This window comes from Labrus mixtus, chromosome 4 (genome assembly GCF_963584025.1).
Source record: "Labrus mixtus chromosome 4, fLabMix1.1, whole genome shotgun sequence".
Classification (NCBI taxonomy): domain Eukaryota; kingdom Metazoa; phylum Chordata; class Actinopteri; order Labriformes; family Labridae; genus Labrus; species Labrus mixtus.
The window spans coordinates 8,315,839-8,333,232 of NC_083615.1; the positions used below are offsets into that span (position 1 = coordinate 8,315,839).

Sequence of the window (17,394 nt, forward strand, 5' to 3'; positions counted from 1 at the left end):
CATGTGCTATAACACTTGGAGTTTATTCTGCAAACCCACACGTACAGTATGTCTCAAAGGGGATACAACGAGGAACATTTAGAAAACTCAACTACAAGGTATTGCTGCCTGCAAACATGAGTGATGACTGAAGTGAACTGAATAAAGCTCGGATTGTGAAATTCTAATAATAAACACGAGCTGCAGTAACGAAAACACCAGGTCGATCTGCGGAAAGAGACAAAAAAACAAGAAGCATTTTAAAACCTGAAGCTGAAATGTCTATTGTCTTTAATGTGACCTGGGAAAATTAAAATATTAATACAACAGTCGAGAAAAAAAAAGGAAGTCAGTCTCATGGCAGACTACTCATATTCATTTAGATTCTTTGGATTATTGGTTAAAATGTTTCAGCTGAAGAAACCCTTCCAATGGCATTATGGAATTCCTGTACAGTCTGAAGCACATCAGTGCGGTTTGTATGAAACCATACATCAGTAGTGACACCAGCAGCTGTCAACAGGCTCACCAAATGACTGTTGGTCTGTGTCAGAGAGGTGTTCCATCACTTTACAAGACTGAAAATGTCTTCTTACGGAAATAAAAATGAAACACAGCACCGGTGAGAGTGTTGAAGCATCTGCCTTGATAGGGGGAACTGGGAAATATCTGCATCATACATTTTTACGTATATATTTTCTGTATTGTGTAAATGCCTAAACAACAACAACCCCTCTGTGAATAATGTGATTTGATTTGAATTAGTCACAATTGGGTCTGAAAAAAACTAGACGGCTAACAGGTTATAACACAATGATGTCAGTGATGTTCAAACAAATCGTCATGAACTAGGACAGTATTGAGCATAATTCTCTGCAGTGCTCATGAAATGTAAATTCAACAGCTGGTTTAAGATGTGGATATAGCCTGTTGGCTCTGATAGAAGAAACAGAATAAGAAAATAGACGTCTCCTTCCCGGTTTACATTTTGTTATGCTTCGTTTTAAAATGATTTAAACGTATATCTCTATCATAATTCCTACGTGTTAAGAATATGAATTAATAGCCATTTGGTATACCTCTTCTTAACCCTATAACTTCAATGCACTCCTCAGCTGCCAGTACGATCTTTAGGAGGACAGTTTACGAATTTTACATTATTTAAAACATCAGAGTGGACTTAATAATTATAGCACATGAATAATAGTTTTTCGCTGCTGTGAGACATTATAATATCGAAGAACAAAAAATACCAGTTATAATCGATAAGACACGTTGAATAGATCAAACACAGCGTGCAAAAGGCTGCAAATAAAAGCTCGACAGAAAGTGTTTGTCGGTTTGTTTTGAAGGTGTCGTCATAAATTGGCTGGCAGACTCTGTCACAATATTGTTTCTTCTTCTTCTTCTTCTTCTTCAGGCCTGTCGACACAGAGATTAGGCTCTGTGCCTTCATCGCATTTTTCTCCCAACTAGTTGACTGTCAACTCCAAGGCTGGCTCGCATCCTTGAATCATCCTCTCCGCGTGTCCTGACGGGGCGGGGTGAGCGCGTGTGCCTTTCTGGCTCCTATGGCAACCCGATAGATTAGCTCCATCGATATTCACGTTATTAGAAAGTGGAGGGGAGGGGGGGGGGGAGACTGATGGATCCGTGATGTCAGCGCTCTTTGAATACAGCAGCCGGCTGCGTCCGTGTGTGTCACCACCTTGCACTGACAGAGAGCTCTGATATTTTGGGGAGGTGGAGATGATGCTTTGTCATTGAGAAGCTCAGCAGCAGCAGCAGCAGCAGCAGCAGCAGCTGCAGCAGCAGCAGCGTTCTTCTCCCACTCCGGCACGTCCGCCGCTCAGCATGCTGCATCCTGATGCGCTCTCGTCTGCACGCTGTGGGGATACCTGCTTTTACATGCGTTTCCAATTCACCGTTCTTAAATGATCCTTGGATTGTTGACGCATTTCAATGGTTGAACCGGGAAAGAGAGGCACGTACCCAAGTGTCAAAGAAGATACAACCTGTCCTGCGGATGCGCCGTCACTGTTTTGCCTCCAGCAGCACCCCAAGTGTGTTAGATTCATGATTCATCCCTCTGTTTGTTCGGGCTACCCTTAGAGCGCGTCTCTTCTGCTTCTTCACAATGGAAAGATTCCAGTCATCCATGCGCAAACGGCTCTACAGCTTGCCGCAAAACATTGGGCAAAAACCCTTCATGATGGACGAAGGAGACAACGGCGACAAGGACACTAAGAGGAAAAGTATTCGTTTAAAACATTTGTCCTCCCCGTCGCCTGCGAGCAGCTGTAGGAGCATTGAAGAGGCCAGGAGCGAAGACCTGGACATGGACAGGGAGGTGATCGTGAAGACCAACTTGAACGGCGACTGTCGCTTATTCAGGGGCAGCATCTCCTCCATCACAGGGCGGCATGCTCCCGGGTCAGACCCAGCGGAGCAGCGGCGCCTCATCCCCGAGGCTGACGCCGGAATAAGTGAGAGTTTCCCCGGTGAGCACGGCCCCGGGCCCCAGCAGCGGGGAGCGGGGGGTCTGAGCGGTGCATCCGGGCAAGCGTCTGCATTTGACCAGTCAAGTTTCATCAAGTTGGAGGGGACCGAGCAGATCATACCCGAGGACGAGCGGTTGTACCAAGCCGGCTTCATGCACCGGCAGTTCGGGGCGATGCTCCAACCGGGAGTCAACAAGTTCTCCCTGCGGATGTTGGGAAGTGAGAGGGCCGTGGAGCATGAGAGGGAGCGAGTAAAGTCTGCTGGTTTCTGGATAATCCACCCGTACAGTGATTTTAGGTAAATGTGCGCAAAAACATTTTATTTATTTTTTTACAAGCAGAGGAGTCTTAACCCTGACAAAATGTATTATTCCTTGATTTTTTTTGTTGAGAATAACCAAATCTTAATTATACAGAAAGTGTAACTATAAAGACTACAATAAGGTCACTGCAAACTTAATTCCATAGATGCGCACATAGCTAATCCTCTATATGGCAGTGCTTTGTTTTTTCTTTGATCAGTGATGATAATATGATAACATGATAATCAGGAGTGTGAGCCCGTGCAGAATATCATAATCTGAATGTGCCTCAGTAATCCATGCACACCTTGAATAGATAAATGGCTTCATTTCTGAAAATGATCTTTTTCTACAGATTTAAACACTTTTACTGTACAGGCCTTTCTTACAAGGAAGCATTTAATGTATGTCATGGAGTTAGCTGACAGAAAATCCTCTTATAAGCATGAAGACAACTGAATTCTTCCACATATACAGTAAGACGCTCTCTTGTTTGCCTTATAGGGAGAACTGTGCATGCATACAAGTTCATTTACACAAGAATGGGCTTCATAATAATCTAAGCAGCCGGATTTCTGCACAGCTTTATCCATCTATAAATTGAATTGTGCACAACATTCCTAATATAGCAGCCAGTCATGCATGCACACTCCATGTTTCATTGCATGCTGCATACAAAACCAGTGTTCTGTGCATCACCACCATCAAGCCTTTTTCGTGACATTTAACCTTGAGGCTCACTGTCATCATATTTTCACCGGCCAGTTGTACGCCAATGTGTGTCACTGCAGTTTTTTTCCACTCATCTGAATTACACTTTTTTTTTTTTTTATCATTTAGCCAGGGCAATGGATTACAGAGAGTGCAGCAGGGGCTTGGAAATGGGGTAATCAAAATAGGGTAACATGACCATTCAAGATATTAGAAGCACACATCAGTGCAGATTATTACAGTACAATTAGTCTAATGGAGCAGAGATGGTGTGGACAGGGAGGGGACACACCACCAAACAGTGTGAGAGAGAGAGAGAGAGAGAGAGAGACAGAGACAGAAAGGGAGATTACAATAAAATGATGTGAGGAATCAGGGCGCCCAGCTGTTGACTCCAAGGTGTCATTACTTCATGCTGGTTTGGGTCACACTTTTGAGTATATGAGACAGGTTTTTGTGCCCTGAGTGGACCGCCCAAGGTGAACTTTTAATCCTGCAGATCTTATTTCAAAAACCAGGTGGAAACCTTTGCACTTTAAAGAGTTTTGGGGGTGTTTTTTTTTTTTGGCTCATGGGACATTGTTGAATCCCATCTTAATCCAGCAAACAGTCAACCCCCCTTCCCGAAGATTTGTACCACTTGTGTGCCGACACACTGTGTGTTTCCATGACTGCTGCTCCATCGGCTCTGCAACCCTTGCATCCTCTCCTTGTGTCTTTTACAAACACAGTCCCTCTGTTGTTTATTCCACCCGCAACTGCTGTCTTTTATTAAAGCTTTGTGTGGATGCCGAACTGGCACGCTGCATAAATATGGTTAATATGATTGCTGGTGGGCCTGAGCCACAGTACAGGTGTGTGTTAAGCCACTGAGCTGCATGCAGGCTGTTGTGCTTCAGCTGCGCGCTGGCAGCAAGAGATAAGTATCTCTAGTACAAATGTGATCCCTTTTTCAGCTGTCCTGATTGATCTAAGCTCCTTTCACCATTTTAAGCCTTTTTGTGTTCACTTTGCCTGTAACTCCTCTCTCTTTGTGCTCTCATGCTCTTTTAACGTAGTTGCACTCTGACCCAAATAGTGCAACATTCCTCTGTGGACCAGTCAGGGGTCCAGAAACTCTCACAGCAGTCTTCTTTATGTTCATGGAAACGTCAGATTACACCCACAAGTTGTCTGATCTTCTGTGGGTTGAATGCTGCGTGCACTGTCAGCTGATGAGACAAACGGATGGTCTGCAGGGGACAGTGCATTACTGCTGTCCCCTGCAGACCTTTTTTTTTTTTTTTTTTTTTTTTTTATCATGGTCCAGCTGTTCCAGCATTCTGCAGCACGGTGACGTGAGCAGAGCAGTAATGCTAACTACTCAACATCTGGCTGATGGGAGCTGACTTCTGGAGATGACATGGATTCCCAGGAGATTGGAACAGTGGATTTAGCCAGAGAGGGGAAGTGCAATTAGGACCAGTGTGTCACCAAAGAGACAACAGGCAGATGAAGAGAGGAATGCAAATGCTTTGTTTGGCAGAGAACAACAGAAAGCTGATTAAAACAAATGGTCACCCTGCCCTCGCTGGTTACCTCTTATAATAATGTTCCTCTGTGAAGGTTTGGTGTAAATAACTAGTTCAGGTCAGACTGTGCGGAAATCTGCGTTTGTAAGCTGTTATGTACCCTGATTACATGTCTAATGCCTGTCTACTTTTTCCTTGTCCTGCTTGAGCCTAGAAAATGTCCCAGCATGGTCGGGAACACAGTGCTTCTTTATGGATTTTGATTACAGCATCCAATGACTTCATCAGACATTCAGTCAAACACACTTCTTTCTCCTCAGTCATGAATTTATCAAAGCTTACTTGGTGTCATGGAGTACTCAGGTCAATGTGGTCCCATGCAATCATTTATTATCCCTCCAAAAGTCTACTGATTTCAATGAAATGATCATGTTACCGTAACAAACAAGAGTATCACAGTGCTAATGCAATGTGTGATGTCATTTAGAGCTGGCAAAAGGTCAGCATTCATCGTTTTCCCACCAATAATTTACTCAGATTTGAATCGTACTTCTATCAGCAGGGCGCCATGTATTGGTCAATATGCAAATCTAGCTATGAGATTTAGATATTCCAAGGGACAAAATGGTCTAAATGGGCTCATACTGTGTGGTGACTGTATGCTGCCTCACATGCCACAAGTATCCTTTAAGTGGTGTGATGCATGCACCCTCATATGTACCCCCCCCCCCCCCCCCCCCCCCCCCCCCCTCCCCCTCACCACCACCACCACCACCACCACCTCCCCACTTCCACTTTGTGCAGGTCTTGCAGGTGTGTCAGGCTCCTGCTGGATCGATCACTGGTTAATTAGTCTCCTGAAATGAATCGGATATGCAGTAATTTGAATGCATATACACACACACACACTGAGGATGGTGGTTGGTTAACAAACATTCTCCATATATTTGTTGGTTATCTGTGGCTGAGCTGTGCATCACTGTATATTTTCTGTTATGCGTAAAGGGCTCTTTAATTCCCCCCTCTTGTACAAACACATTTATTGCAAAGCTTTCTGCAAAAACTAGAGAGTGTATATTAATTATCTCTCTGACAAGATTGCCATTTTTTCATTTCTAAGTGTTGGCTATAATTTGCCAAACGTGTACAGGCAGCCTTGGAATGAAATAGATATATTTTGTATAGTCTTTTCTGTAAACAACTGAAAGCAGCATCCACTATATTCATGCAGTTATAGATGCAATTGAACTCAGTGCTGCTGACACTTGAGGATTTGGTTAGTTGTCAATACTTCCTCTTGAGCCTTTCAGATGAATTTCAATAACCCATTTTCCTCTGTGTCCCTGTGGCCACAAGCCCAGTATTGAACTGAATTAGAGACGTATTATTCCTGCCTAGATTCAACGCCTTGTTAGTGTTTGTGCTCAGGCAGTTTGTTTGCATTGATTTTGCTTGCTTTAACATAAATCTGATGGCATTAGAGTCACTGTGTGAGGCTGCACGTTGCACACAGGTTCATTTCTATTTGGAGTTCATGCAAGTCCAGAATCGCTTTAAATTGAAGCGCATACTAAATATGTAGAAAGAAACCTTACCTTTTATAAACGAGTGTGTGTACAGAACAGCAACTGTTGTTAATATAAATACTGTATATTCATAATTTATGTTTTATTACTTTGACTTGCTCCACTAGTTTGCTTTAGACATCCAAAGTACTGAAAATTAAAAGTCTTACTGGGGTGGCAGTTATTAAATATTTTCAGTGTTGATGAAATTGAAGATCATTACCTTGATTTGATGATTTATTATTTGTCTGTATTGTCAACAAAAATGCTGACAAATACTGCAATACTTTTAATTCCAATAGCCCAATGAAAGGACTCAAATGGCTTACTTAGGACCAAAAACGTTAACTTTCTGAATACTATCATATTTGGTTTTAAATGCATCAGTGGCTCCAATGAGAGGAATACATAATAAAAATACATTTTTGCCTTATAAATACAGAATATTGTATTGTGAAAATAGCTGCCGATGGAGAGCTGTGGTCTCTTAGGGGTTTTGGGAAACAACTATAAAGGTCTGACTGTTCCGGTCTCCATCTCTAAGTTCCTGTGTGAGGATGATGATGAAGTGTTTACTACAGTTTTTTTTTTTTGCGCCTGCTGTGGTGTACAGTATGAGTGATGTTTTTGTGGCGGTGTGTTTCAGGTTCTACTGGGATCTGACCATGCTGCTGCTGATGGTGGGAAATCTCATCATCATCCCTGTGGGCATCACCTTCTTCAAGGACGAGCACACGCCGCCCTGGATCGTCTTCAACGTGGTCTCGGATACTTTCTTCCTCATGGACCTGGTCCTGAACTTCCGCACGGGCATTGTCAAGGAGGACAACACAGAGATCATCCTGGACCCGCAGCAGATCAAGATCAAGTACCTGAAGAGCTGGTTTGTAGTGGATTTCATCTCCTCCATACCTGTGGACTACATCTTTCTCATCGTAGAGACCCGCATCGACTCAGACTTTTACAAGACGGCCCGAGCTCTGAGGATTGTCCGTTTCACCAAGATCCTCAGTCTGCTTCGGCTGCTGCGCCTGTCCAGACTTATTCGCTACATCCATCAGTGGGAAGAGGTAGATCCTTCAGGGACAAGCTGTTTGGATCTCTGTTTAAGCTCTCTAGCTAATAGAGCTGTAGCACTTAGTCTGTTACTTTCCAAAGAACGCGACAGGAAAAAAAATTGTCAGCTGTTTTGATCATTATTTTATTTATTATTTTCTTTAAAAGGCCCAGAATTCTCAAATTCTGGACTTTCAAATGTAATATTTAATGTACTGTGCAACAGTAAATGGTCAATCTATGTATTTGAAGCAGGACTTTGCTCTGAGAACATGTGAAAGGTGTGTCTTTCAGTTTTTTGACAAATCATTGAACAAAAAGTATAAACAAAGCCGGAGCCCCTTTCTCGATCTTTTTCTGAATTAAGTGCTTCATAAATTAAGATTTATTTTGCATTAATAGATTTTTTTCCTTAATGTTTTACTACTTCTCATAAAAAAACGTACAGTATGTCCATTGTCCATATTCTTAAAGCTGCAGAGTTTATTTGCTGGTTCGGCTCTGCAGCTCACGCACGCTCAATCAATTTACTCAACAACAGATATTTTCCTGCATTATCTGATTTTATAATTCCTCCTACATTCCTGACATGCCATTAATGTCAGATTGTTACGCAACACAGAACCAGCCTCTGGTTAAAAGATTAGGAACAGTATAGTCTGATATATGATCCAGGTTTCCATAGGTCCGCACACAACCTCCTGTAGGTTGCAAATCCTCTGATCGCATGAGAGAGAATTGGTACTTTTCCTTCACTGTGAGATGCATGCTTTGTTGTTTGATTAATGCTCATAATGTGTCACAGGTTTTCCATATGACCTATGACCTGGCCAGTGCAATGGTGCGCATCATGAACCTGATCGGTATGATGCTGCTGCTGTGTCACTGGGATGGCTGTCTGCAGTTCCTGGTTCCCATGCTGCAGGATTTCCCTGCTGACTGCTGGGTCACTAGAAACAAGATGGTGGTAAGTGGATGATTTATGAGTCACGTAGCGCCCAAATGTGGTCCTCTTAAAGGCCCCTAAAGTCTATTTTTTCCAGAACCATCTGATCAGCAACAGGGACATGCACACACTTTCTTAAACATCTGGAACTGTTTGGGTTGTATTGTCTTCTGTCCAAGTTCTTTCACTGTGTTTGGTGGACGGGTCCCAGGAAAAAGATGATGTCACAAACAAACTTCTTTGAACCAATCAGAATGTATAGTTTGATCTAAAGTGACCACACTGTCCTCATAAGGCCCCTGTCTGAGTTTTTGAATGTTATACTCTCAATAACAAAAACTTCAAACAATAATAATTTTTTTTTTTAAAGACATCAATATTTAATGTTATAGAAAAGTAGCCCACATTAGAAATGACTAAGTAATAGTATATTACATAAAAATAATTAAAGGCTCCTGTGAGATGTTTTTAAACATGTGTGTAAGGGACTGAATTAATACTGACGCCTCTACGCGATCTATTAAAGCAAACAAGACAATCAGCGACAACATTGATCATTTTATATAATGATTTTTAATACTTGTAACCACAGACGCAGGACATGTGTCACATGGCGTGAGTTACAGTACCGTGCCAAAGCAGCCATTGTCGACATTTTCCGCAGCCCGAGTTTCTCATGGAGTAAGAGGTTTTACTGCTAAAAGACAGCAGGACAAGATTTTTCTTCAGAAGAAAGTAACACTACTCCCATTATGATGAAGTGAGGATTTGAACTTTCTTTGTCTCATACCCTCTTCATAACTCTTAGCAACTCTAAGACTGAATCCTTTAATAAATGAAGTGAGAAAATATCTGGCAGACTTGCCTACAATGCAGATACTCTTAGATTGCAGGGCTAATCTTATTCTAGTATGAATAGATTATCTTTATGTACTGTTACTCTTCATTTAGAGTGAAGAACACATACTGGTTGCTTTATATTAGATCAGTAATGCAAGTCAGTGTGGCCTTGATCTTAAACTCTGAATCACTCAGGTTTGTCTGCAGCATTAAGGGGGAATATTATTCTTCTCTAAACTTTCTCTTTCCTCCTCGTCCCTCACAGAACGACACTTGGGGCCAGCAGTACTCCTACGCCCTGTTCAAGGCCATGAGTCACATGCTGTGCATCGGGTACGGCCTGTACCCCCCCATCGGCATGGCCGACGTGTGGCTCACCATCCTCAGCATGATCGTGGGCGCTACCTGCTTCGCCATGTTTGTGGGGCATGCGACTGCCCTCATTCAGTCTCTGGACTCCTCCAGGAGGCAGTACCAGGAGAAGGTGGGTGTTTGGTCTGTGGATGTCTGAAAGGAAAAAAAAGGTTTTTCTTTAAGAGAGCTGAAGTCAGTGTTGGAGAGTAGCCATTGCATGGACTGGAGTATTAACTACAATAATATCAGTTTAAAGGCGCTTCATAGTTCTAGTCCACAACATCAATGTACAAACTTTAGCTACCTGCCTTTTAATGGTCAGACTAACAACGACAACAGCACTTTATTGCATGTTAATGCACAAGTGTTATTTATTTATATATATTTTAACACAGAAAAAGATATTAGAGTGAGATGTCCTCCAGTGGGATAAAACATACATAGATTGGGCACACACACACTCTGCTCATATGTGCTGTGCTGGTGGAGTACAGGCTGAAGGACACAGTAGTTAATGTTATTAGCTGCAGCCTGCGTAGAGCCGCTGTATTTGTCAGATGGGACGGAGGCGCAGCATTGCTCTGTGGGCAGGATTCACAGATGGTCTGACAGTTAACATAATGAGACACATTATAGTGCACAGCTAATCCAACACATCAATCAGTTTAATATATTCATTGTCACATGACTTTGCATTTTGTCTCAGTCACCAGTGCAGTTATAGTTACAGTTCCATGTGTTTCTGTTCGTATTTTCATCTATTCATTGTGTCGTCGTTACAGTATAAACAGGTGGAGCAGTACATGTCCTTCCACAAACTCCCCGCTGACATGCGTCAGAGGATCCATGACTACTACGAGCATCGATACCAGGGCAAGATGTTTGATGAGGAGAGCATCCTGGAGGAGCTGAATGAGCCACTGAGAGAGGTCAAAAGTCATCTTCTTTTGTTCTTGTCTTAATGATAAAAGTGCTGAGTCATCATGAAGCTGACTTCTATCACAAGTAAAAGTTGCTGCCTGTAAAACATCCATAAGCACTTTGTAAAAATAACAAGGTGGTTTATAACACACTATGATATATGCACGTGTTTATTGACTTTTTGTCCCCATCTATAATTCTCACTGTGAGCATCTTTCAAGAGAAACTGCTGTATTTTATTTTATTTCTTCAAATTGGAGAAACTGGATTTACAGACATATGTCTACAAAGAAAAATACAGTACTGTAGGAAAAATAAATGATAATACAATGGACACACTACAGTCAAATCATCCAAATTAAATGAAAGACAACTAAATAAATGAATCAATGAGAGACACAGGTGAACTTCTAACCTCTTACTTTCTATATAATCCAGGAAGGGAGGCTGCTGTTTAAAAAATAATGTTCTCATAAATTCAGCTCTTTTTAAAAAGAAGATATCGCTGTTAAATACGGTGGGAAAATAACATCTTGATAATGTGCTTACATCAGCTTGCTTTGTTATAAACCATTGAGCCTAAAACCTTAAATACATTTTTTTTTTCAAAGATTTGCGGTCCTAAGTGAGCATCCTTCCTCTGAGTGGTTTACAGTTAATTATTTGCGTAATCTAATATGGCCCTCTTACTTTGCACATTATTGTTAATAGTCATGTAATCTGATTAGTAATGGCCGGAGACTGTATGCAGGCAGAGAACCTCATTAACTGAGCACTAAGCTGTTAACCGTCCTGCTTTTATCATGATTGAAATGTACACATGCATTAACATGCCGTGACATGGGGGATGTGATGGACTTTATTTACAGGTAGTTATGATATCAAACTTTTTTTCCTCTTGTGTGTTTCCCCTGCAGGAGATCATTAACTTTAACTGTCGTAAACTTGTGGCCTCCATGCCTCTGTTCGCCAACGCTGATCCAAACTTTGTCACCTCCATGCTGACCAAGCTGCGCTTCGAGGTCTTTCAGCCCGGCGACTACATCATCAGAGAGGGAACCATCGGCAAGAAGATGTACTTCATCCAGCACGGAGTCGTCAGTGTGCTGACCAAGAGCAGCAAAGACACCAAGCTCTCTGACGGCTCCTATTTTGGAGGTAATGTCTGCAAACAGCCCTGTGTGTGTGTGTGTGTGTGTGTGTGTGTGTGTGTGTGTGCGTGTGTGTGTGTGTGTGTGTGTGTGTGTGCTACATGCTACTGTGTTTCTGTAGCTGGCTGTCAGTCAGCTTGGATGTATGTGAAGGAGCGGTGATTGTATGATTATTTTGATTTATTTTGCTCCGGCACTCAGCAGATTAACTTCCCCGACTATTACGGCTGGGAAAAATTGTCCCCATCATCTCCTTAAAAGGGAGCAGGACTAAGAGGAGCAAAGCTTTGTGATCTTTGATTCCATTTGTTGGGTTTTCCCTTTGTTAACACAATATTTAAAACTGAAATCCAACTCACCATTTGTCACTGCCCCTGACATGGTCCCAGGAAGCTGTTGTTGTAATCTGGCTTTGTAGCAAAGTTAAGTATCATTCACCAAAACACATTTTTACTTTCCTGCTTTTTTTTTTAATTTAAAAGCTGCCTACATTTTTTTATATACAAAAAATTGTAGTCTATTTGTAAAAATGTATGTTTTTCTAAAGATAACATTTCTGATATAACAACAGAGTGGTTTATATATATATATTTGGCTTTAAACTACTGAGCAAGTTCAAATAAAATAATGAAGTCGTGTTTGGTTTAATAATGATATCTGAAATCCCATGCTGTCATGTGAAATAAATAGCTAGAATCGGTAAACAGGAGAAGGAAGCGCGAGAGCGTGTGAGTCTGTGTTTCATTTGCATATCCTCAATATGTCTGTCCTGAAAAATATGTCTACTTTTTTTTTTTTTAATGGCGCATTATTTTATTTTCCTGATCTGGCACGACAGATGAGGTCAGGACAAACTGTAAGCTGCAGGAATTGCATTAAGTGCTCCATCTGTGGAGCTCAGAGGCACCAGCCTTTTCATGTTTGATGGTCTCAAACTAATAATACTATTTTACCCTTTCTTTTATGAATGGATATGAAAAGCTATAAATGTGCTTGTAATGTATCACAATACTTGAAAATAATTGTACCACTCTTCATATTAATTACTAAATTAAGATATATATCTGAGGTGAATCGCTGATGTGTTCTCAGCAGGAAAGGTCATCTCAAAAAACTATCTCACAGAGATAATTGAATGTTTTTTCCCCCCTCTCTTTGCAGAGATCTGCCTGCTGACCCGCGGCAGGAGGACGGCCAGCGTGCGAGCGGATAACTACTGTCGGCTGTACTCTCTGTCTGTGGACAACTTCAACGAGGTGCTGGAGGAGTATCCCATGATGAGGAGGGCGTTTGAGACTGTAGCCCTCGACCGCCTGGACCGCATCGGTGAGTCCTTTGCTGAGAAATAAAACTTGTCTATACAGGATACTTCTCTATTTATTATAGTCTAATTCCTATTTTATATTTGTTTTTGTTGTTTTGTTTTGCTCCATCTTTGTTTTCATTTTATTTCTGGCCTAACCTGAACAAAGATATTTCTGTTAATTGTAGAAAACTTGTGCAGAAAAAACTACAGTGACGGTGGTTATTGGGGCTGTGAATTCAGAATCCAACGCTTTATTAATACCAGTTAAAGACAAATGAATGAATCATTAGATGATTTTTTTGCATGCATTGGAACTTTAATTATGCAAACAAATCCATACATAAAAGAAATATATCAGGTCATCAAATAATATTTGCATCTTCTCAGCTCTTCTGATTTAACTGAATAAAAAAACAAGAATTAAAAATTGTTTATTATTAAATGATTTATTCTAACTCCCATATTTGGCTCCTCTGCAGACTGTAATGATTTGGAACACTTGTGTGACAAAGTGTTGTGTTAAAACAACATCCCTGCAGTGTCCATAGAGAGAGAGGGAGAGAGAGAGAGAGGGAGAGAGAGGGAATAGTTAATGCAGAAACATTTTCTGTTTTTCTGCTTTTTCATCCTTTCTGCTATGATTAGTCCTAAAATATGACACGTTTGAAAAAAATGAAAATAGCAGTATATTCATTTGAGTTTTCTTCAACAGGGAAAAGGAATTCTGTTCTCCAGCATAAAGTCCAGCATCACCAAAGCTCTGGTACTCTGAACTTCCAAGAAAGCGAGATCATCCAAAGAATAGTGCAGCATGACCGTGACATGGCCCAGTGCACACAGCTGATCCAGACTAGCCTGAACCTCCCTGCACCCCCGTCTCCCACCCCGGTCATCTGGGCCCCGCTGGTCCAGGCCCCGCTTCAGGCTGCTGCTGCCACCACCCCGCTGGCTCTGGCCCTGGCCCACCAGGCCCAGCTACCCCCCATACTCTTCCATCACGCTTTGGGAATGGGCTCTGGCTCCCTGAAGGACCCCATCAGCCATTCAAAGAGGTTCTACGCTGGAGCCAACACCTCCAGCAGCTGTGGCTCAGGGCCTGTCTCTCCTGCCAGCACTATGAAGTTCAGACCTGGGGTTGAGACTCCCACATTGGCGTCCCTCAGGGCTCCTTCTCATGTGTCACCCACCATGATGTCCCAACCCATCTTTACCAGCAGCCTGCAGCCTCTGACCCCTCTGGCCTCCCACCAGCCTTTTCCCCATCCTCCCCACTCCAACATGACCCCAGTCTACCCAATTGGCCAGACCACTGTCTCGTACACCTGCTCTGCCCAGCTCCACTCTCAGCCTTTCCATGGTGCTATGACCACCCCGCCACTCCCCATAGGTTTACTCCAACAGGGGGCAGCAGGGAGGCTAGTAGGCAGATTCCAAGCCCCCTCTGCCTCCACCTTAAACCCTCTGATCTGCAGCTCGGTCAGCCCTATCCTAAGCCAGCTGCAGCCGCCCTCTCACGGCAGCATGCAGCAGATGGGGTACAGTCATGATAAAGCAGGGAGGATAACTAGTGGTCTGACCCTCCCGCAGTTTCCTTTCATCACCAGCACGCGGTGCTCAACCGGATTTATTCAGCCTGGGTCTGCGGCCGCGACCGGGGCCGGGGCCGCAGCCTCCCTAGCTCAGCACAGCCTTGCAGGTCTCCAGTCTGTTTTCCTCCCCCAGGTTCTCCCTGAGCACTCGGCCCTCGCCTCCCTTGCCCAGTACGGCTCTGCTGATGCTTCACCTTGCTACACGCCTCCCATCCAGAGTCCCAGCATACAGAGCCCTGCAACCGGGAGGACAGTTTACCACAGTGAGCTCCCCAGCATCGCGGGCTCCCACAGCCCTCATCTCCCTCAGACCTCATGCCCTGCAAGGGTGGCGTGTTCCCCCACAGAGAGGGCCCAGTACTCGGCAGATCTCTTTACCCAGGAAATAAAGACAATCTCAGGCTCCCACAGCTCCATACACCAGGACAGGCCTTTGGCCATGAGCGGCGTCTCAGAGGCGGCGCTGGGGGCATCAAGTCCCTTCCCCTCTCCCATGGCCGTCAGTAAACCTTACAGCCAAATCCCAGGGCAAGCCACTCCCATCAGTCGGACACATTCAGGGTCAGAACCTCAGAACCTTCCCATCAGCGGTCATTCTCCCTACACTAGATCTCCCTCTGCAACGTTAGAGGCCGAACAGAAACAGTCCAAACTTCCGTCTAACTTGTGAGGTTCAGACACACCCTCCTTTAACGCCTGATCATAAAAGGGAGACCATCTTCTTCTTGGTGTTGGTTCAGCCACTGCTTTGTGGAATTTTCTAGTAGGAGGGTGTGTTTTTCTAACCAGATTGGAGATCAGTGGTTTCATTTTTAATCAGAGTGAATGGATCTGGGAGGATAATGGATAATTATGGAACATTTTCTACAGGATATTGCATCTTTGAATATAGTAATAAAATCCAAAACCTATTGATGGGTATATATAGCACCTCATGAAAATATCAATTGTTCTATGTATAGTATTATAACCACACGCTGTGATTTGTTATAAGTATTTGTTTAAACCCCGTTGTCCATTCAACTTTGTGTCATTTAGCTTTACCTGTTTGTTTGGAAATGTGTCCACAAGTGTATCCAGAAACCAAAAATTATTGTCCTTTTTTATTTCCCTTCCCACCACTGAGTTTGTCGTGAGAATGCAGGGTTCCCTCTTAAAGAGATTGGAGGAGAGACGGACTGTGCACTTTGCTCGTTTCAGAGATCACCTAAGGTAACAGTTTGATGACGGCATGTCTTCCAAGAGAGCTTTTCAGCAATATTGCACACCCTAAATGGGTCACACAAATCAGATCACATTCAGAGACACTGAAGTAATGAATGTAATGTAATGTTTGTCTGTGTCTGAGTGGGAGAAGTGGGATTAATTTTTGAATATGTTGAACTTTGGGGGCGATGAGAGAGGTTTTCTGGAAAGTAACTGGAAAAGTTAAAAAACGGGTTCCAGAGGTATAACGCACACATTTTTCTGTTTCATGTCCCAGTACAGAACATACGCCTGAGCCAAGGTCTGTGTGCCATCAGCATAGTATGCAATAATCTGTGTTTTTTTTATGGGTACTGTGAATAGAAGCACTTGAGTCGATGAGTGAGAATCTGTTTTTAGATAGAACAGATTAAAACAAGGGAATCAAATGAAATAAAAGCAATCGTGGATAATCAAACGTCCTGAAACCAGCAATGCACTAAGACTGATCTGAATGTTTCTTGCACCAGTCAAAGGGCTAAAAGCAGTTACTAGGACACACGGTTAACCAGAAACCCTGATGGGTCATATTGCTGCATATTTACCTCTTTCATTTCATATCATTTGATTGTAAAAAAAAATTGACATCTGTTCTTGAAAAAATTGCTGCTTTGTGATGCTATGCCGAATCAAAAGTCGTCTAACATGGACTGCTTTTTTTTAATTTTATTCCTTCCACTTGTTAATGAATTCATGTGTTAAGATAATATTTCTCTATCTCTCTCTCCCTGTGGACCTGCGACTGGTGAGGAACTGTAAGCAGCGAACCAGTCAGCAGGTCAAGCCATCGCAGGATGCTGTCCAGTGGCTTTAGCTGACTGGTTACTGAACCCGACGCCTGCTGGGACTCTGAGGGGAGAGAGATACTGTCAGTCACTAGCCAGCCGCTGCCAATGGGCTTAATCAATTCCCCATTATTATTCTCCTCCAACTTACACCACAACACCACCCGCCTGAGGCATCAGCTCGGACTGAGTGTAGCGTTTCTTTGAGTGCTTTTAAGTTAAAGGTGTGTGTAATGGAGGAGGTGTCAGTCATTCATCTATTTATATATTTATATCTCATTTTGCTGCCTTTTACGATTCCATCACCTATGTATGTTAGGAATATTTTATTTTAGCTACTGAATTCAATGCAATAAAATAACAATTAATGATGCTTGTCCTAGCCGTCGTTTTTTTTTTTTTTTTTAAGAGCAGGAGGCATTGAAGGAGAATCTGATAAAACACTGCTGAAGTTACAGACTTTAAGCCGGATTAAAAATGGCGGACTGCATGGTGCCACAATTCAAAATAGGCAGGATTTAAATCTGAGAAATATTCAACTGGTGAGTACAAAAGAAATGATGAACCGCTGGATTAGTGATAAAAATATAGGTATTTAATGCAGGATTTCTTTTCGCCTTTGACATGAAGCT

The 17,394-nt window shown here is 42.7% G+C and overlaps 1 protein-coding gene across 1 annotated transcript; it reads left to right on the forward strand.

The window, feature by feature from the left end:
* Nucleotides 1–1,331: 1,331 nt before the first annotated feature.
* On the forward strand, nucleotides 1,332–17,135 carry LOC132972648 (potassium/sodium hyperpolarization-activated cyclic nucleotide-gated channel 3-like). The gene is made up of 8 exons (XM_061035632.1): nucleotides 1,332–2,778; nucleotides 7,216–7,639; nucleotides 8,431–8,592; nucleotides 9,677–9,895; nucleotides 10,548–10,694; nucleotides 11,604–11,844; nucleotides 12,999–13,163; nucleotides 13,856–17,135. Exons 1-8 carry the CDS (start codon nucleotides 2,117–2,119, stop codon nucleotides 15,400–15,402), a joined length of 3,567 nt encoding a protein of 1,188 aa, XP_060891615.1. The 5' UTR covers nucleotides 1,332–2,116; the 3' UTR covers nucleotides 15,403–17,135.
* Nucleotides 17,136–17,394: the final 259 nt, after the last annotated feature.